At 54.9% G+C, this 17,520-nt stretch overlaps 2 protein-coding genes across 5 annotated transcripts; one reads left to right on the plus strand and one right to left on the minus strand.

The window, feature by feature from the left end:
- The first annotated feature begins 2,381 nt into the window (after nucleotides 1–2,381).
- On the plus strand, nucleotides 2,382–10,130 carry YIF1B (Yip1 interacting factor homolog B, membrane trafficking protein). Of its 4 annotated transcripts, XM_042919947.1 has the most exons (9): nucleotides 2,558–2,612; nucleotides 5,921–6,074; nucleotides 6,544–6,782; nucleotides 6,865–6,969; nucleotides 7,152–7,230; nucleotides 7,365–7,422; nucleotides 8,527–8,682; nucleotides 8,764–8,857; nucleotides 9,747–10,130. In XM_042919947.1, exons 2-9 carry the CDS (start codon nucleotides 5,969–5,971, stop codon nucleotides 9,900–9,902), a joined length of 993 nt encoding a protein of 330 aa, XP_042775881.1. In that variant the 5' UTR covers nucleotides 2,558–2,612; nucleotides 5,921–5,968; the 3' UTR covers nucleotides 9,903–10,130. The 4 variants fall into 4 exon arrangements, with proteins under 4 accessions (XP_042775882.1, XP_042775883.1, XP_042775881.1 ...); XM_042919948.1 differs by lacking the exons at nucleotides 2,558–2,612; nucleotides 5,921–6,074 and adding an exon at nucleotides 2,382–2,470; XM_042919949.1 differs by lacking the exons at nucleotides 2,558–2,612; nucleotides 5,921–6,074 and adding an exon at nucleotides 2,389–2,461.
- A 115-nt stretch (nucleotides 10,131–10,245) lies between these two features.
- On the minus strand, nucleotides 10,246–11,090 carry CE2H19orf33 (chromosome E2 C19orf33 homolog). Its single transcript, XM_042918995.1, has 4 exons — nucleotides 10,985–11,090; nucleotides 10,754–10,866; nucleotides 10,537–10,611; nucleotides 10,246–10,412 (listed from the first exon to the last, which is right to left on the minus strand). Exons 1-4 carry the CDS (start codon nucleotides 11,085–11,087, stop codon nucleotides 10,302–10,304), a joined length of 402 nt encoding a protein of 133 aa, XP_042774929.1. The 5' UTR covers nucleotides 11,088–11,090; the 3' UTR covers nucleotides 10,246–10,301.
- Nucleotides 11,091–17,520: the final 6,430 nt, after the last annotated feature.

Consider the following 17,520-nt stretch of genomic DNA (forward strand, 5'->3'; position numbering starts at 1 on the left):
GGGGTTCCTCCATTCCCTCCATTCCTTCCCTCTCTTCCGCCCAGGAGTCGCGGCTCCCTATGTTAGAGAAAAGCCTAACTTTTTTCCTCTCGCAGACCGAGAAGTTGCTCCCCAACTCCTCAGGGCCATCGCGCCGGGCGGCAAAGATCGCGCACTGCATCCAGGCTCGTGGTTGAGGGGACAAGAGGACAAACTGAAATCCAGTCCTTGCTCCATTTGCCACGTCGTGCTCTGGTTGCGTCCACCCGGAGGGGACGCTTGTATAATGAGGGGCACCACAGAGGCAGGCGTCGTCTGTGCCCCCATGGACAGAGTGGGGTGCCTTAGCTCAGATCTTTGCTCAGCGCCTACTTTGTGCCTGACCCTTTGGTGAGTGATGCGGGGAATACAGCAGCGACCAAGACAGTTCTAGACCTTGTCCTCGAGTTCTAGACGTGGCCCTCAGGGGGCTCTCAGCTCTCAGCCCCTGTTGCTGCTTCAACAGAGCCACAGCCCAGAGGGTCAGGTGTGTGATCAGGGAAGCACAGGAGAGTAACTGGAGCTGGGATGGGGGAAGCCTAAAGGACTGTGGAGCCCACAGGAACCCAAAGAGGTAACCTGATCCAGTTTGGGGAGGTCAAGAAAACTACCCGAGGAAGGGGATATCTGAGCTGAGACATTAAAGGGAATTAGGTTAAAAAAAAAAAAAAAAGTTAGGGGCACCTGGGTGGCTCATTCAATTGGGTATCCAACTCTGGATAGCAGTTCAGGTCTTGATCTCAGGGTTGTGTGTCTCAGAGCCCGTGTTGGGCTCTGTGCTGGGTGTGGAGCCTATTTAAAAAAAAAAAAAAAAAGGTGAATATGAGTGAGCCGGGGTCTCTCTGGCAGAACCAGAATCACACCTCTGTTTAAGGGGAAATTTTTCCTTCCCGGTTCCCTGTTTGTTCCTCACATCCCCCTCCAGCTGTAACTCAGCACTCTCCCTTCAGGCCTTTGGAGGGCAGCCAGGATCCCCGCCACATCAGAATGGCAGAGGAGTGGGGCTTAGCGCCCAGCTCAGACACACCCTAGCTGGTTCTATTTATGAAACTGTGGCAGTTCTAGGGGCAGAGCCCAACTTGAGGCTGACAACCCACAGGAAGAGACACTTGATAATAAAACCAGTAACTGTAGCTGCCAGTGATCAAAGACTTACAATATGCCGGGTCCTGTACAGTGGGCTTGTACTGAATCCTCATCCTCTCCTATACTATGCCCATTAAACAGATGAGAATATTTAGGCTTAAAAATGGACTAATCCCAAAACTGGTAAGGGGTAAATATGAGGCCAACGGGAAGCCAAAACACTTGCTTTATTAATAAAATGCTGTGAACATTACAAAATAGTCACGGAAGAACTTAGAAGGGAGAACTGAAGGTGAAGAAATGGCAGTGGAGCCAGAGGGATAGATGGTACGCCAGAGGTGCAGAAGGGGAATGGGGGAGCCTCACTCATGTAAAAGGACCACGAATGAGCCAGGACTCATAACTGAGAAACCAGAAACAGTCCTCAAGTTTCCTAGAAAAGACAAGATCTCAGAGGAGGAAAGGGAAAGCCACAGTGACAGGGACGCTTGCTGACATCCTTCTGGAGTGCTATCACTGCCCAGAAGTCACTTCTACCATTATTTTTGCCTGAGATAAGTGGAGGAGACCGAGGGACAGAAAAGGGGGAGACTGAGGGACAGAGAGAAGATTGAGGAAACCTAACTTTTAAGGCTCCTCACTTGCGTGTGTGTGTGATGTGTTGCTGGAGGTTGCAGAGTGGTTTTGGCAGACAGGGGAAGCCAGGTCACAACGCAAGAGTATTTTTATGAATCTCTGGATAAATGTCTAAAGATACCTCCAAAGAAAGACCCCTGGTTCTTCCTACCTGACTTACTGGGTGTCCTCTTCTCACTCTATGTATTCACTTTAATACAAAATTAAAATTGTAATTTTAATTGTACAAGCGTAAGAGTCTGCATAACTCCTCTTAGGCCCTCGAGAACACAAATGGATCTCTCCTTTCCTGCTCCACACCCTTCTCTGGCTCTCCAGTGCTCTCTGTGATCCAAATTGAGCGTCCGTCTATAAAGAGAACTCCATTTCCCAGAAGTCTCCTGTCCCGATACCTACATTTCTCGTCATGCGCGAGACCGCCTACTCCTGGATTGTCCTCGGCTCCGCCCACCTATCCGCCTTAGTGCTGACTCTCGCCTTACACCACGGGTCTCCGCTCCCCGCCTCTTGCCCGCTGCCAACTGGTCCAGGCCTCCGCGAGGGGCGTGGCCTCTATGCGATCGTTATGCCTATTGGCTGTCGCGCCGTCGCTGGGGCGTGGCTACGGGAGCCGGGCGGGCACATTTCGAACAGCGGCTGGGGCGGTGGCGGCGGCAGCAGCGGCTGCGGCGGTAAAGGATGCACCCGGCAGGCTTGGCGGCGGCGGGGACGCCCCGGCAGCGTAAGTGGCGTACGTGGCCGGTCGAGGAGATCGGGCGGGCTGGCGGGGGGCGTGGCGGGGCTGCCGCGGCAGTTGGCGAGGTCGCTGCAGGTCGGAGGTCACGGGGTCAGGGATCTAGAGCTTCAGGGTGTGCACAGCGCTAAGATGCCAGGTCCGGGTAGGGGGCGCGTTGGGGTGGATTCTTCTTTTCTTTAGGAAATTCCTTTGGAAGAAAACTTTGGGCGGGATAATGTGTGGTGTGCAGGAAAAGACGACTTTCATTCATTTGCAGTTAGCGAGCTGCCTTCTCCCCACCCTTCCGTGGCCTCCGGCTGTCGCCCACGCTCCGTAGGACAGCGTTCAAGCCCTTCGTGAGCTCAGAGGGCCATGTTTACTTCTCACATAAGATTTGAACCTATATATCTTGGACTGTTCACCCCCTCTTCCCGTTTTTCTTAATTTGTATCTCTCTTTAAGTTCTTCTTCATCTCCGTGACTGTGCGTACATCTCATTTATTCTTTCAGCATGTCCTGCCGCAGCTCCCCTTGTGCCAGGCCCTTTGCTGGAATTTGGGTACCTGGTAGTAACTAGCATAGCACTAGTCCTTGTTAACTTACAACTCAGAGTTTAGTGGCGAGGCAGACACTAAACTCGGAACAAGCAAGTCAGCAAGAAAATCTGGGGAGTAATTAGGGCTGTAAAGGGAATAATCCAGGATGTGATGGGGGTTCAGAGGCACCATGTGCTCATTCCTTTCTTCCACCATAATAATAAGGTGCCTGGCTGGCCCTGTGGTGGGTGTTGCCGGGGCCACAGCAGTGCCCAGACAGCCTTGGTTCCTGTCCTCATGCACTACCAGTAGAAAGCAGAAGACAGCGGCAGTTTAGAGTGATGGTAACCTGATGGGGGAAGCACAGGCAGAGGGGTCAAGGCCGGGATGGAGGGATTGTGGTAGTCCACGTAAGGCGTGTGACCCAGGCTGGGCGTGTCAGTGATGCCTCCTGAAAGAGGTATGTCTTGTGAGGAATTCGACCGGAGAAGGGGATTTGTGGTGGGAAGGAAAAGCGTTGGAAGCTTGTACCCAGTAAACAAGTGGACAAATGCATATATAGTTAGCAAATGTGGTAAATGCTCAGAAGGGAAAAAAGAACGCTGGATATTATGAGAACAAGGTGAGGCTGGTGCTTTATACTGAGGAGAGAGGAAGGTCTCTGCAAAAGAAACACTTGAGCTGAGGCCTGAGTGCTGTTTTGGCAGGTGTTAATTGTGGGGAGATGTTCCAAAGGGATAGCCGTGCATGTTCAAGTCTGTGTGGGCCAGGAGCTTGGCAGAGTCAGGGCCCGAGAGGCCAGTGCGACTGGGCACTGTGAGCCCCAGGAGAGGTAGCAAACCAGGGTGGTTGGCGTAGCTGGGTCATGCGTGTGGCTTTTATTCTCAGCACAGTGGGGACTGATCTTCGGCAGCGGACATGAAATATTCTTTTGCGTTTAAAATCTGGCTGCTGACGGAGAGAAGGTTGGTGGGGCAAGAATAGGCAGGGGGACCTGGTAGGAGGACATCTAAGTCAGGCTCAAGATGACAGGGTCTGAAAAGGGAGGATAAGCACCGAGCCACAGTGGGCGAGAACCAGCAACTAGTCGGTTGGATGTCAGAAAGAAGGGGAGTCAGGGGCTTGGACACTGACGTGAGGCCCCAGGGGCAGCCAGAGGGCGTGGTCCGGAACTGGCCACACATGGATGTGGAGCCAGGAGAGAGGTGGCAACTGGAGACAGAGCCCAGGGCCCAAGGCACCCAAGGTGGGTGAGATTGCTCTAGGTGAGAGGCAAAGCCAGAAGGGTGGAAAATGTGGCCCCATGTTTCAGAGAGCTGAAAATAAGCCAAGGCTGGAGAGGGACCCATCCCGAGACCGTCAGCTCCGCAAATGCAGGAGTTCTTGTCGTTTTAATTAATTTTTTTAAGTTTATTTATTTTGAGAGACAGTGGGGGAGGGGCAGAGAGAGAAAGAATCCCTAGCAGGCTCTGCGCTGTCAGCACAGAGTCCAGAGTGGGACCCAAACCCGTGAACTGTGAGGTCATGACCTGAGCCAAAACCAAGAGTCGGACGCTTATCCGACTGTGCTACCCAGGTGCCCCAGGAGTTTTTGTCTTTTTGATCATTGCTATATCCACCATGCCTGCAGCGGAGCCTAAGACATGGGGGTGCTCAGGAGGTGTTTGTGGGGCTCAGGAAAGAGAAGGACTTAGGTACAGTGTCTCAGAAACCAAGGGAGCAGAGAGTTGGAGATTGGCATTTGGGATAGTGGCATCGAATGCTTCCGAGGGCCTGGGTCGGGTGACAGTGGCTAACAGTCTTGGCCCGGCAGTGCAGAGGGGTGTTTAGGAGGCTAGTGGGGCCAGAACCCCAAATATCAAGGGCTTGGGGAGTGATGGGGAGGGAAGAAGGGCTTGCACCAAAACTTTCAGAAGTGGGAGAGGGGAAAGGAGAGTGGGCCTTGGGGATAAGGGGCCAGGCCAGTGCCGCTTGCTGTGGGATTGAGCACACCTGGGTCTGTTTTCAGGCTGCAGATAACTGAGAGGAAGAGTTGAGGGACTAGTGATCCATAACAGGTGACAGGAATTGACACTTTTTATGTGCCAGGCCAGGAGCTGAGGAGTCTATAAGTGTCCCTTGGCCTTGGGCCATTGACTCTGTTCTACAGAAGAGAGAACTGAGGTGCAAAGCCAGGACACAGATTATTTGATTCCTCTCCCCCATCCCATTGTAACCCTCTTACCCTTCCCCTGTGCCCACAAGGGCGCCTGGCACATAGGAGGAGCTCCGTAAGTATCTGCTGTGGTGGCATTGCTTGCGGTTGAGGAGCTGGGGCCCCAGAGCCAGAGTGCTGGGTTCAAATCCGCCCTGTCCATATTCCCCTTCTCTTCCCTCTTCTTTACCCTACCCTAACTAAGCCCACCTCCAGCAGGCCCCATCCCTACCCCCTCCAGAATCTGGCCAGAAGCAGCCCATCCCCCTCCCCATCACTGTCCCACCCCTCCATCCCGATTCCCACCCTGCTCCCATACCTCTCCCTCCTCCCCTCTTCCTGCCTCCCACCCCAGTCTGTTCCCCACAGGAAGCCAGAGGGACTTTTTCCAGACCTGACACCCGGCTCTGCTTCATACTGTCTGAGTGACTTTGGGCAAGGGCCTGAACTTCTCTGGGGCTCGCTTTTCCTGTCTGTCAAATGGGGACAGTGATAGCACTGGCACAAAGTGGGGCTGCCGTGAGGACTGAATGAGTTCATCCGCAGTGCTGAGCACACAGCCTGGTATGTGCTGAGTGCTGGTGCGTGGTTCAGTTATTGCCCTAGCTATCAGGCCCGCCTGGGCTAGACTCTTGCTCTGTCACTCACTCAGTGTGGCCCTTTGCACAAGTCACTTCCCCTGTCTGAGCCTCGGTTACCACATCTGTGACGTGGAGATAGCCTCTTACCTCGCAGGGTTTTGTCAGGCACCTGCCCTAGCCCCGTGTTAGGGGCGAGGGGTTCATGCATGAACAAGACGAAGCTCCGCCCCTTGGAGGCACACATTTTAGTGGGGAGACAGTGAACAAAATAAAACAGCTAATATGTCAGCCGGCACCGAGTTCTCGATGTAAGTGAAGCGGGGAAGGGGGTGGGCGGCAGGGGATGTCCCTGCTGCCAAGGGACATGTGGTTGTAGACAGGATGGTCGGGTGGGAAGGCACCACAGAGCCAAGACCTGGCGGAGGGGAGGGCGGAAGCATCCAGGCAGAGGAACGGCCGGGGCAGAGGCCGTGAGGTGGGAGCGGGCCTGGTGTTTCCGGTGAACATTGAAGGCCGTGTGGCTGGAGCGAACAAGTGAAGGAGGGCATGAAGGGAGACACAGAGACCTTGTTTGTAAAAGGCTTGGTACACAGTAGGCCAAGTACATAGTAGCCATCAACGTATCGTCACTGTTATTTGGATGGACACATGACGGGCAGACAGAGCCTGCCTGCGCTTGACTGGGTGGCCCATCTGACACCAAAACCAGCGCCTCACTGCCGCGAGAGGAGAGCACCTGCAGAATGAGTGAGGCTCCCCACTCCTCTTCCCCTGCAGCGTCAAAGCGGAGGATCCCGGTGTCCCAGCCGGGCATGGCTGACCCCCACCAGCTTTTCGATGACACAAGTTCGGCCCAGAGCCGGGGCTATGGGGCCCAGCGGGCACCTGGAGGCCTGGGCTACGCGCCAGCCTCTGCATCGCCCCAGGAGGCCTTCCTGGCCGATCCTGTGTCCAACATGGCCATGGCCTACGGGAGCAGCCTGGCCGCACAGGGCAAGGAGCTGGTGGATAAGAACGTGAGTTCTGGGCTGGTGGGCGTCGGGGGAAGGCGGGGGCCGTGAGGCCGGGGCTTCAGGCTTGGGCTCTCCCTCCCCCCAGATTGACCGCTTCATCCCCGTCACCAAGCTCAAGTATTACTTTGCCGTGGACACCATGTACGTGGGCAAGAAGCTAGGCCTGCTCTTCTTCCCCTACCTGCACCAGGTCAGCACTGCCTCCGCCGACGGGAACACGGTCTGAGGAGGGAGGGCCTCCGGGTGGGGGTGGAGGGTAGAGGGTGAGTCAGAGGCCGGGCGGCGTGAGGGAGGGGCAGGCTGGGTGGGTTTGCGCCGTGCGGCAGGAGCCCAGCTCTGGGGGTCCTGCTGCTCCCCCCACTCTCCCCACAGGACTGGGAAGTACAGTACCAGCAGGACACACCAGTCGCCCCCCGCTTTGACGTCAATGCTCCTGACCTCTACATTCCAGGTTTCACCCTCCCCGTCACCGCCCGGCACCCTCCTCCCTCTGGGTGGGCACGTCTAGGGCAGAGGTTTAGGTGCCTAGTGGCCCAGGATGGTCCGTCTTCCTCTGACCCGTGTCTGTGTGTCTGCCTCCCACAGCTATGGCTTTCATCACCTATGTCTTGGTGGCTGGCCTGGCGCTGGGGACCCAGGATAGGTAAGGGAGGCCTGGAGTAGGCAGAGCGGGGTGAGGGCTGGGGGGCTGAGGGGCAGTCAGGAAGGTGTCTTGGATCTCCTCTCTCAGGGCAGCCCCACCGTGCTCCCAGTCAGCCTGGCGCAGGGCCCTTGGTGTCGCCCTCAGAGCCAGCCTGGCACAGGGCCCTTAGTGACACCCTCAGTGTCACCCTGCCCTCCTCCCTCGCTTTCCACCCATGTGTAGCCTATCACCACACCTGTAGTGGGCGACTCTAACTCCATCCTCCTTCTTAGCCTCCATCACCAGATCACGCTTGTCCTCACTGCCTCCTCACCAGCTTGCCCTGCCCACATCCCCTCTGCAACGGCTAAAGGTGTTGTTGGGATGTGGGCCTGGCCAAGTCCCACCCTGCTCAGAAGCTGCCCGTAGCTCTCCCCTCCCCAGATCAAGCCCTGGCCCCTTAGTCTGGCACTCCACGGCCTCCACACAGCCTCGCTCTGCCCCTCCTCGTTCTGCTGTGCCACTCTGGGCCTCTTTCCATCCTCCAGAGGGCCTGGTGCTGCCTCTCCGGGGCCTTGACTCAGGAGTATGTTACTTCCCTGCGTCACCTGCTCAGCACCTGCTCACTTGCAACGTCTCCACTCTGATGGCACTTACTCGGGGAAGCCTTTCCATCCCCCAGCCTGGGCCAAGCCCCCACCTCTTGCTCATGGGCCCCAGTTCATTTCTTTTGTGGCATCAAAAACAATTGTCATTAGAATCCATTAATTGTTGAGGCAATGGGGATATGGCAGAGACCATGGTCCTTCTTCCCCAGTCAGCTCCTTATTCCTTCGGGCCTCAGCTCAGGTATCCTCTCCTCTGGGAAGTCTTCTCTGATACTTTCTCCCAGCTGGGTCCAGCAACTCCCCTGCCCTGTGCTTCCCTCATCCCAGCCCTCGCTTCTCTGGGCTGTCACTGAGGACAGGTCAGCCTTCCCTGGAATGACATTTCCGTGCGGGCAGGGTCCAGATCCATCTTGGTCACTGTTGAGTCTCTAGACCCACCCAACACAGGCTGTCTGCAGGTGGATCCTCTGGGAGGGTGGGAGCCGGTCAGCCAAGTGACAGAGCTTGGTGCCGGCAGGTTCTCCCCAGACCTCCTGGGGCTGCAGGCGAGCTCTGCGCTGGCCTGGCTGACATTGGAGGTGCTGGCCATCCTGCTCAGTCTCTACCTGGTCACTGTCAACACCGACCTCACCACTATCGATCTGGTGGCCTTCTTGGGCTACAAATATGTTGGGTAAGTACCCCTCCCCCTTCCCCCCTGCCAGCCCCAGCCCTGAGTCCTCTCCCTCAGACCAGCCTTCCCCTCTCCTCCCAGGATGATTGGCGGGGTCCTTATGGGCCTGCTCTTTGGGAAGATTGGCTACTACCTGGTGCTGGGCTGGTGCTGCGTGTCTATCTTTGTGTTCATGGTGAGCTGGGGTTCAGGGGAGGATGAGGCTTGAGGGCACAAGCCCTCAGAGTTGGGGTCCCCTGGAGGCATCCAAGCAGAGGATGTCAGGTTGGGAATTGATACAAGAGGCACATTGCTGCACTGAGCAGCCTTGGAGTGGCTACCCCAGCCTGGGAGTCAGGAGAGCTTCCTGGAAGAGGGGGTGTCCAAGCTGGGCCTGAAGGAAGAGAAGGAGCCCCGCTGGGCTGTTAAAGTGGGCTCTTGCCCTCACTCCACACTCCTTACATGGTGGGCTTTCCTGCCAGAACGTCTGTTAGGATGAAAAAAGTTTCAGTACCCCTGGCAATAGCTTCTCTGGGTCCCAGGCAAATCACTTCCCCTCTTTAACCTTGTTTCCCCTTTTGTAAAAAGGGGAATGATTGCATCTCAGGGTACTGGGAGGATGCAGTGTGAGCATATGTGAGGAGCAGAGGGCAAACACTGGCCAAGTCTGACCCTCAGATAAACTTTGACTTAGGTGTCATTATTTAAAAGTTTTGGGTTTTTTTTTGTTTTTTTTTTAAATCATCCTGGCTTGTGTTGAAAAATTGTCCTCGGGCCAACATAAGCCCGTGGCAGCAGCCGTGGCTGAGCCCAGCCACCTCTTCAGGCAGGGTGTGCCCCACGAAGTCCCCATCTCACTCAGGGGACTCTCCTGCCGTTGGAGTTTGGAACCCTCACGTTTTCTCACAAGGCTTGGGTAGGAGGAAGTCCTCGCCATCTGTTTGGAGGTTTGGGGGGAACCCGGGCTCCCCATGAGCTGAAACTTGAGCCCAGCCACCCCCGTGGAGGAAGAGAGGCAGGGCTTGGAAGTACACCCAGGCGCCCCGCCCCGGCGACGACTCAGGGTGACCCCCCTCCCGCCCCAGATCCGGACGCTGCGGCTGAAGATCCTGGCGGAGGCAGCGGCCGAGGGGGTCCCGGTGCGCGGGGCCAGGAACCAGCTGCGCATGTACCTGACCATGGCCGTGGCGGCGGCGCAGCCCCTGCTCATGTACTGGCTCACCTTCCACCTGGTGCGGTGAGGGCGACCCGGCCCCCGCCTCCAGCTGCTGCTCCCGGCGGCCGGCTGCGCCCGCCTCCCCTCTGCCCGTCGCCCCCGGGGGCCCCGCCCCCCCGCCCTGGCACCGGCGCTGCCCCCCTCCCGAGACCCCGCCCCCTCCCCTCGCCGAGGTGCTGAGATCTCCAGCTGCACAGGCCGCCCCGCGGTGCGGCCGCTGTTCAGGAAACAATAAACCGTGATGGGCACGGCGTGGGCGGCCTCTCCTTGGCGGCGCGCGCGGCTGCCCGGCAGGGGGCAGGCCAGGCCGGGGCAGGGGGACGGGCGAGCGGGGCGGGGCGGGGCCGACACACCACAGCACCTCGAGACCGGAAGGCGGCCGTCCGGCCGAGAAAAGGTTTAATGAGACCCCCGCCCAGGTCGGTCAGTGAGGAGCCTCTTTCTTCGCCTTTTCTTTCTTCTTCTGCTTTTTCACCTTGGGCTTCTTGACCTTGCCGGCTGTGCTTTTGTGCTTGTCCGACGCGGCAGCGTGAGGCTGTGGGGCCGAGGGCGGTGAGGATGGGAGAGGAGACGGTTCCATCGGTGGAACGATCGCCCGGCATGTGGGCCGGGACTCTGCCCTCACCTGGAATGCCGGTGGGAGGGGGAAAGCCTCTTACCTTTGCTTCCACGTCCGAGTCGCCGGAGCTGCTGCTGCTGCTGGAGTCTGAGGAGCTGCGGTGACCGTGGCCATGCTAGTTGGAGGCAGGACAGTGAGGCCAGGACCCCTTACCCCGCCCCCAGGTTGGAAGCCCCAACGCTCGCGGGACCCTGGGTTCAAAGGCAACACCCCACCTTCACACCCGGAGGCGCGTGCCTGGTCCTGAGGTGACTTACCTTCGGTTTATCTGCCGCCCCGGCCTCTGACGGGCCCTGAACTTTGGGGGTGCTGTGTTTGTGGTCTCCCACCTGGGCTGTCCCCTGTGGCTTCTTGGAGGTGGAGTCCAGGGCTGTGGAGAGAGAAGTCGGGTGGGCTGGTCCGGGCGAAGGAGATGCGCCCTTGGAGGAGGTTTCTGGGTTTCCACCCGGCCCCCTGCCCCTCAAACTCCCCACCTCCCAGGAGCGCACCTGCAGCCAGGTCGAACTCCATGGTGAGAGGAGGTATGTGGGGAGCGCCAGGAGGGCCTTTGTAGTGCCAGGAGGGCAGAGGGAGGGGTGTGGGGAGGAGCATGGGAGCTGCCTGCCCAAGGACTTCTGCGGAGCCCCACCCAGCCTTGTTCAGAGTCCTTAGCCTTGACTCACAGCCCCTCCCCGGGACCACCCAAGTTTTCCTCTGTGGGAAATGGGGATTTCCTCAGTTAATTGTTGTATTTCCACCCCACCTGGTGGACTTGGCAAGTGAGGGGGAACTGTGTGGATGGGTTCGGGAGGGCAGTGTATGAGCAGCTAGCTGTAGACTTCTGGGGAGGGGGCTAGAACTGTCATCTGCTTCCCTCAAAAGGGAAGCCTTTTTTTCAAAAGCAGATGCCTGCTTTTTTTTTTTTTTCAAAAGCAGATGCCTGCTTTTGAAGGAACGAGAGGGAGGGTGCCTCCCCATGACCTGTGTCCCGTCATCATGCTAACACTCCCTGTGTACTTACCACATGCCAGGCACCGTTCCAAAGGTTTCACACTCTGAAGTCACTTTCAACAACCCCTGGATGGCTCTGTGAGCAGCAGTGTCCAAAGGGGTGAAGAGCATGAACTTGGAATGAGCCTGCTGGATTCGAAGCCCCACTGTACCACTTAGTAGTGGTGTGAGCTCAGGAAAGTTGCTTTGCCTCCCTGTGCCTCGGTTTCCTCATCTGTAAACGGCAGCTACCATATGGGGTTGTAGTAAGGATCAAAAAGAGTAGTTTCCTACGACTGTGCCTGGCACAGAGTAAGTGCTTGTAAAATAATGTTTTGGTTTGTTCAATGAAAAGGTGGGTATTGTTATTATCCCCGTTTTACAGATGAGAAAACTGAGGGACCAAACATTGAAGTAAGATGATGAACGGCAATGTAGTACGGATGGGCTAGAAGCGGGATTCACACCCAGACAGTGTGGCTCACGGCCAAGGCTCTGCCTGGTTCCTGTGGCTCACCTGGTGAACGCTCAGAGGAAGGGACAGCCCCCGAATCCAGTCTGCCCTCCTCGCGCCGGGCCTGGCCAGTCGGTCCGAGGGCGAAGCTGGGAGACCTGAGCCGTCTGCTCCCATCGCTGTGAGGCTAAGTGTCCTCGCGGGTCCCTCCCTGGTCCAGCCCTGCCACCAGGAGCTGGGCTGCCATACCTGCAGGAGCGGGCAGGCAGGGCTGGCATCCAGGTGGCAGTGATGACTGAGGCCTGGGGATGATGATGAACGGGGGGTGATCAGCCTTGTGCACTGCGGCCTCTGCTCCGGAGTGGGTTCCTCTGCTCTGACTGCCGGCTCCACGTTGCCCGTCCCTTTAACCTCTTTCCCCTGCTTGATGGTCAGCATAGTCCTTGCTTACTTCTATCTGGAGTTATCCTTATTCTCAGTTCCTTCATCGTGTATTTGTTGAGTACCTACTATGTGCCTGGCGCAGTCCAAGTGCTGGGGATACAGAGGTAACAAAAACAAAAATTCCAGCCTCATGGAATTGACATTCCAGTGGGGGAAACACAGTAAAATGTACAGAATGTTAATTTTTTTTGTTTGTTTGTTTGAGAGAACAGAGTGTGAGCAGGGGAGGGACAGAGAGAGGGAGACACAGAATCCGAAGCAGGCTCCAGGCCCCGAGCTGTCAGCACAGAGCCTGACACGAGGCTCGAACTCACAAGCAGTGAGATCATAACCTGAGCCAAAGTCGGACGCCCAACCGACTGAGCCACCCAGGCGCCCCGTAAAATGTACAGAATGTTAGAAACAAATGGAAACTAAGATGTCCCATCAGCTGGTAAATGGACATAAAATGTATCTATACTGGGATGTTACTCAGCCATAAAAAGGAATGAACTGACATATACTGCATCACACGTGAACCTCAAAAACATGCGAGGTGAGAGGTGCCAGACACAAGAGACTACGTATTGTAGGATGTCACTCATGGGAAGTGTTCCGAGAAGGGCTATTGAGACAGCAGGTTAGCCATTGCTGGGAGCTAGCTGCGTGGAGAACGGGACCGACTTTGAGCATGAGAGATCTTATTGGGGTGGGGATGAAAACACATTCTAAAACTGACTGATGGTGATAATTGCACCACTTGATAAAATTATTAAAAACCACTGAGGTGCACATTTGAAATGGGTGAGTTTTATGTAACTCACACCTCAATAAAGCTACGTTTTAAAAAGTAATATGTGCTAAGAAGAAAAATGCTGCTAAAAAGGGGGCTAGGTAATAACTATATGGTCTGTTGGGAAGAGGCTGGATTTCAGATAAGAGTTAACAGGGAAAGCTTTACTGAAATCTTTGAGTAAAGATCTGGATAAGGAGGTAAGCAAATGCAAGCACATGAAGTGTTGTAGGCAGCAGGAATGGTAAGTGCAAAGGTCCTGAGGCAGGAATGTACCCGTGTGATGAAGAGCTGCAAGGAGTTCAGAATGGCAGTGAGAATGGAGGGGGAAATGTAGGTCAGGAGGGATGGACAGTGGGGGGACTTGTACATCAAAGATCTTTGATCTTTACTCTGAGTGAGAAGAGGTGGTGAATCATGATTGTGGCTTTGCCCACAACTAGATGCAGGATATGAGAAAAAAATGTTTCTCCAAGCAAAACGTAAATTCCACGTGGGTTGGAGACCTTGTCTGCTTTGCTCAGCACCCAGAAAGGGTGCGTGCTGTCATTTGGTGAATTAGCGAGGTTACCTGATGCCAGGCACTCTACTAATGCGATGGCAGGTTACAGCAGGCAGAGTGGCTATGAGCGTGGGTTGTGGAGGTCAGTCTGCTCACAGGTGAGTCCTCACTCTCTCTCTTCTTGCTCTGTGGACAATTAAGTCAACCACTCTGCCTGTTTTGCCCTCTGTACGGTGGAAGACTTCCCTCGGAAAGTGATGGTTTTGCCTGGCACAAGGTAAGTGGATGCTCAATAAACGGTAGTTTGTATTATTCACAAACACAATCTCCTAAGATTACTCATTAAACTGGCAGTAGGATCCCATGTTCTATATGAGGCAGTTGAACCTCAAAAAGATGGTTTTACACCCAACGACACTGAGCTAGTAGGTTGCAGAGCAGTAGTGGGAGGCCTTCCAGACACAAGATGAAGTGGCTGGCTTTTTACTACTTTGCTAAGATTGTGGGGAGGGTGAGTGGCTCTGGGGAAGGGCACGGCCTGATCCTCCAAGTTCCCCTCTGTTCACTCCTGGCTGTATTGTACTAACTGTATTGTAGTTAGGGTGTGGAAAAGAACAGAAAGCGTTAACAAGATAGCTTCACTTTTCTCTCCCACAGAATCACTCGGGGACCCAGGCTCCTTCCTCTGTCCTGTATCCTTCCAGGGATGCCCTTGGACATACAGGGAAGCTGGCTTCCATCACTGGGTTGTTGGGAAGGGAAAGGGCAAATGGAGGGCCCACCAACTCCTTTAAGGACCTCACTCGGAAATAGCACATGTCCCTCTTGCCAGGTCAGACACATGGTCACGTCTAGCTGCAGGGGAGACTATGATGATCTCCCAGCTCCTAGCTGGGTAGCCATGTACCGAGGTAAAACCTGGGGACTTTCCTGGAAGAAAGAGAGGGAAAACAGATGCGGGATCCTGTCACTACTCCCTATTGGTGGCAGTGAATATACACTTACTCCCTTGCTTTAACCCAGAAGATTGACAAATGGACACCAGATTAAAGCCTGGAAGGTGAACACAAATGCCTGATGAGAAACAGGTGAGGGCTAAAGATTGTCCTGCTTCTGAGAAAATAATCCCTCCATTCAGTATTTGTGTACCATGCTAACAGGTGCGGGGACAGTAGCTTATGTCTCCCCTGGCCCTGCCTGCCCCTGATCTCTTAACAGCTCTGCCCTCCTGTGTTTCCACATTATTTCTGCCTAAAATGACTTGGTTCTGAGGGTGTAAGCAACCCCTTCTTTGTAGGAAAAAGGGACTTGTGTCCCCAACTGTCCCGCAATATGGTCATTCACTACTAAATCAGCTTACCCTTCCTCTAACATTTCTCCAGCTGACATTCTTTGGAGAGTCACGGAGGCCCTTAAAGCTTTTATTTAATCACTGCAATTTATGAAGAGGTTGCTGGATGCCAACTTTAGTGGCCAGGGAAGCCAAGGGGGGTGGGCTGCTGGGATACAGTCCTCCGTGGGGGTCCTGTGCTCCTCATCTGAGGACTGACCTTGCTCATTGGAAAAGTAACTGCTGTGCAAGGTCCGCTTTCATCTCTTTCCTGAAGTTGACATGAACAGAGTCCTGGTGCTATAAACATCATAATCCCTGTTCTGGAATATTTTCTTTGAACTTAACCACATCCCAGGAGATGGAGGACTTTAAGCACACAGTATGTAGAGACTGTTTACTTTCCCACAGAAGTGCTGCACTGGCCCTGTACATTCTGGAAAACTAATGATCAGAACATCTTGATGGGCCACCCTTTGGGATGTGCCAAGGGGCTGACAGCCCGGCCAGGGAAAGCCAGGCTTGGCCACCACTCAGCTGACTGTTGTGTCTGGGATTTGATGTCACTCTATTTGCAAGCTAGTAAGTCAGCCTGTAACTGTTTCCAAAATGCTGGCAGAAGCCTTGAGATTCCTGGGTCAGTGACAAAAGGCTTTATTACGGCAAGCAGCTTAAAGCATCAGCTTGTGTCGGGTTCGTTTGCCCGATGGGGGCAATGGGTTGCATTACAAGAGCAGAGCTTGGGGAACCTTCTGCTTCACAGGAAGCAGCAAGCAAGCCTGCTCTTTGTCCTAGAGGGAGCCATTACCTCATCCCGAAAGGCACTCCCTGCAAACCGAACCCTGAGAAGTGGCCCAGGTAACCAGCTGGCAGGGTCACATATGCTTGGCACGCCCAGGAAGCCTTGTAGCCGCATGAGACACACCTCTCCTGACAAGCCACCCCTCCTGGCTCCTGGTGAATTTTCACACGAGTATGCCACCCTGATTAATCATCTAACAGAACCCGAGACCGAATCACTGTTTCTCTCACGCAGCATTTAAAGCAATCTCAACAAGACTCCAAGCAGCGGTGAGTCCTGTTGATAGGAGGCCGGCCTGTCGTCGAGCCTCCAGCTGTGAATCAGCAGGGCCTACGTCAGGATGGAGTCCAACACTAATATTATCATCCATTAGGATCCACCCAAGGGACTTCAGACTGACCTCGGTTCTTTGGCGTCATTACCAATTACAAGGCCCAAAAGCAACCCTTGTGCCCAATGGGGAGACATTATGGCTCGTTCTTTCCCACATGTCAACACACGGATTACTGGAGCACAGGGCACTGATTCTGGTTCAGGATTGGTTAAACCTGACTTGGACACCAGCACGTGGGCAGTGCCACGGAGTACTGTCGCCTCAATCACTATGTACGGCATAAGCCATGGCTCCCTGGGCATCTGAAGTGTGTGATTTTGTTATCAGCCAGAGTGGAACGAGTCTGTGCAGGTCCGTGTGTTTGTAAACGTGCAGGGTGGGGATCACATTCAGGAGCTGCTGCTGATGGCACCGGGCACAGCAGAATCACCCAGGACAGGCCACACTGCCAGGTGCAGGGTTCGGCAGGCCAGGTGACTGGCAGGCTGTGGTGTTGGACCTCCAGGACGGAGCACTGGTTGCAGCTCCTACCATCAGGGTCTAAGGTGCCCTGTCCCTGAGGGTTTCCTGTCCAGTAGGTATAAATTTGCTTCTTAATGTTTATTTTTGTGAAAGAGGGACAGAGACAGAGCACGAGCTGGGGAGGAGCAGAGGGAGGAGACACAGAATCAGAAGCAGGCTCCCGGCTCTGAGCAGTCATCGCAGAGCCTGACACAGGGACTGAAGCCATGAGCTGAGATCGTGACCTGAGCTGAAGTCGGACGCTTAACTGACTGAGCCCCCCCAGGCGCCCCATGTCCCAGTAGGGATAGCGTCCCCTCTTCTATCACCTACTCACACCTTAGACCTTTTGTTTGTAAAGGTCACCTGAGAATGAACTAGTAGCATGTTTACAAAGTCACAGCAACGACATGGACCGCTGCAGGGAGATTCGGCACACAGGGCACTCAACCACCAAGTGGCCCCAGTCTTCACGATGCACGACCAGTCATCCCAGGGAGAATCCAAGCAGACTCTTCAACGTTAACTCCAATCTCTGAAGCCCCTTGTGGTTGGCCTGCCCACCCCACCCCCCCAACCCCCCAGAGGATGCACCAATCAGGAGGGCTTGACATTAGGGCGGAAAGACGCACCATATGCAGCAGTGAGGAGGAAAGAATCCCAAATTTTCAAAATCGTTTATGTAGCTCCCAGCCCCTTTGACTCGGTCTTTACCCAGGAGATGGCCTAGAAACAATGGTCCCATTCTAGGGACAGCTACAGTCAGTGAACAAATGGCCTTACTAAAGTGTATATACCAGGAGGAGACAGTGACGGGTCTTTGTTGAGTTGATTTTTTAAAAATCCATTCCACCTCTTAGTGATACCAGGAGCCCAAGGATGACAAAGGCTGTGAAATGACCACTGAATGCCTTGG

This window comes from Panthera leo, chromosome E2 (genome assembly GCF_018350215.1).
Source record: "Panthera leo isolate Ple1 chromosome E2, P.leo_Ple1_pat1.1, whole genome shotgun sequence".
Lineage (NCBI taxonomy): Eukaryota > Metazoa > Chordata > Mammalia > Carnivora > Felidae > Panthera > Panthera leo.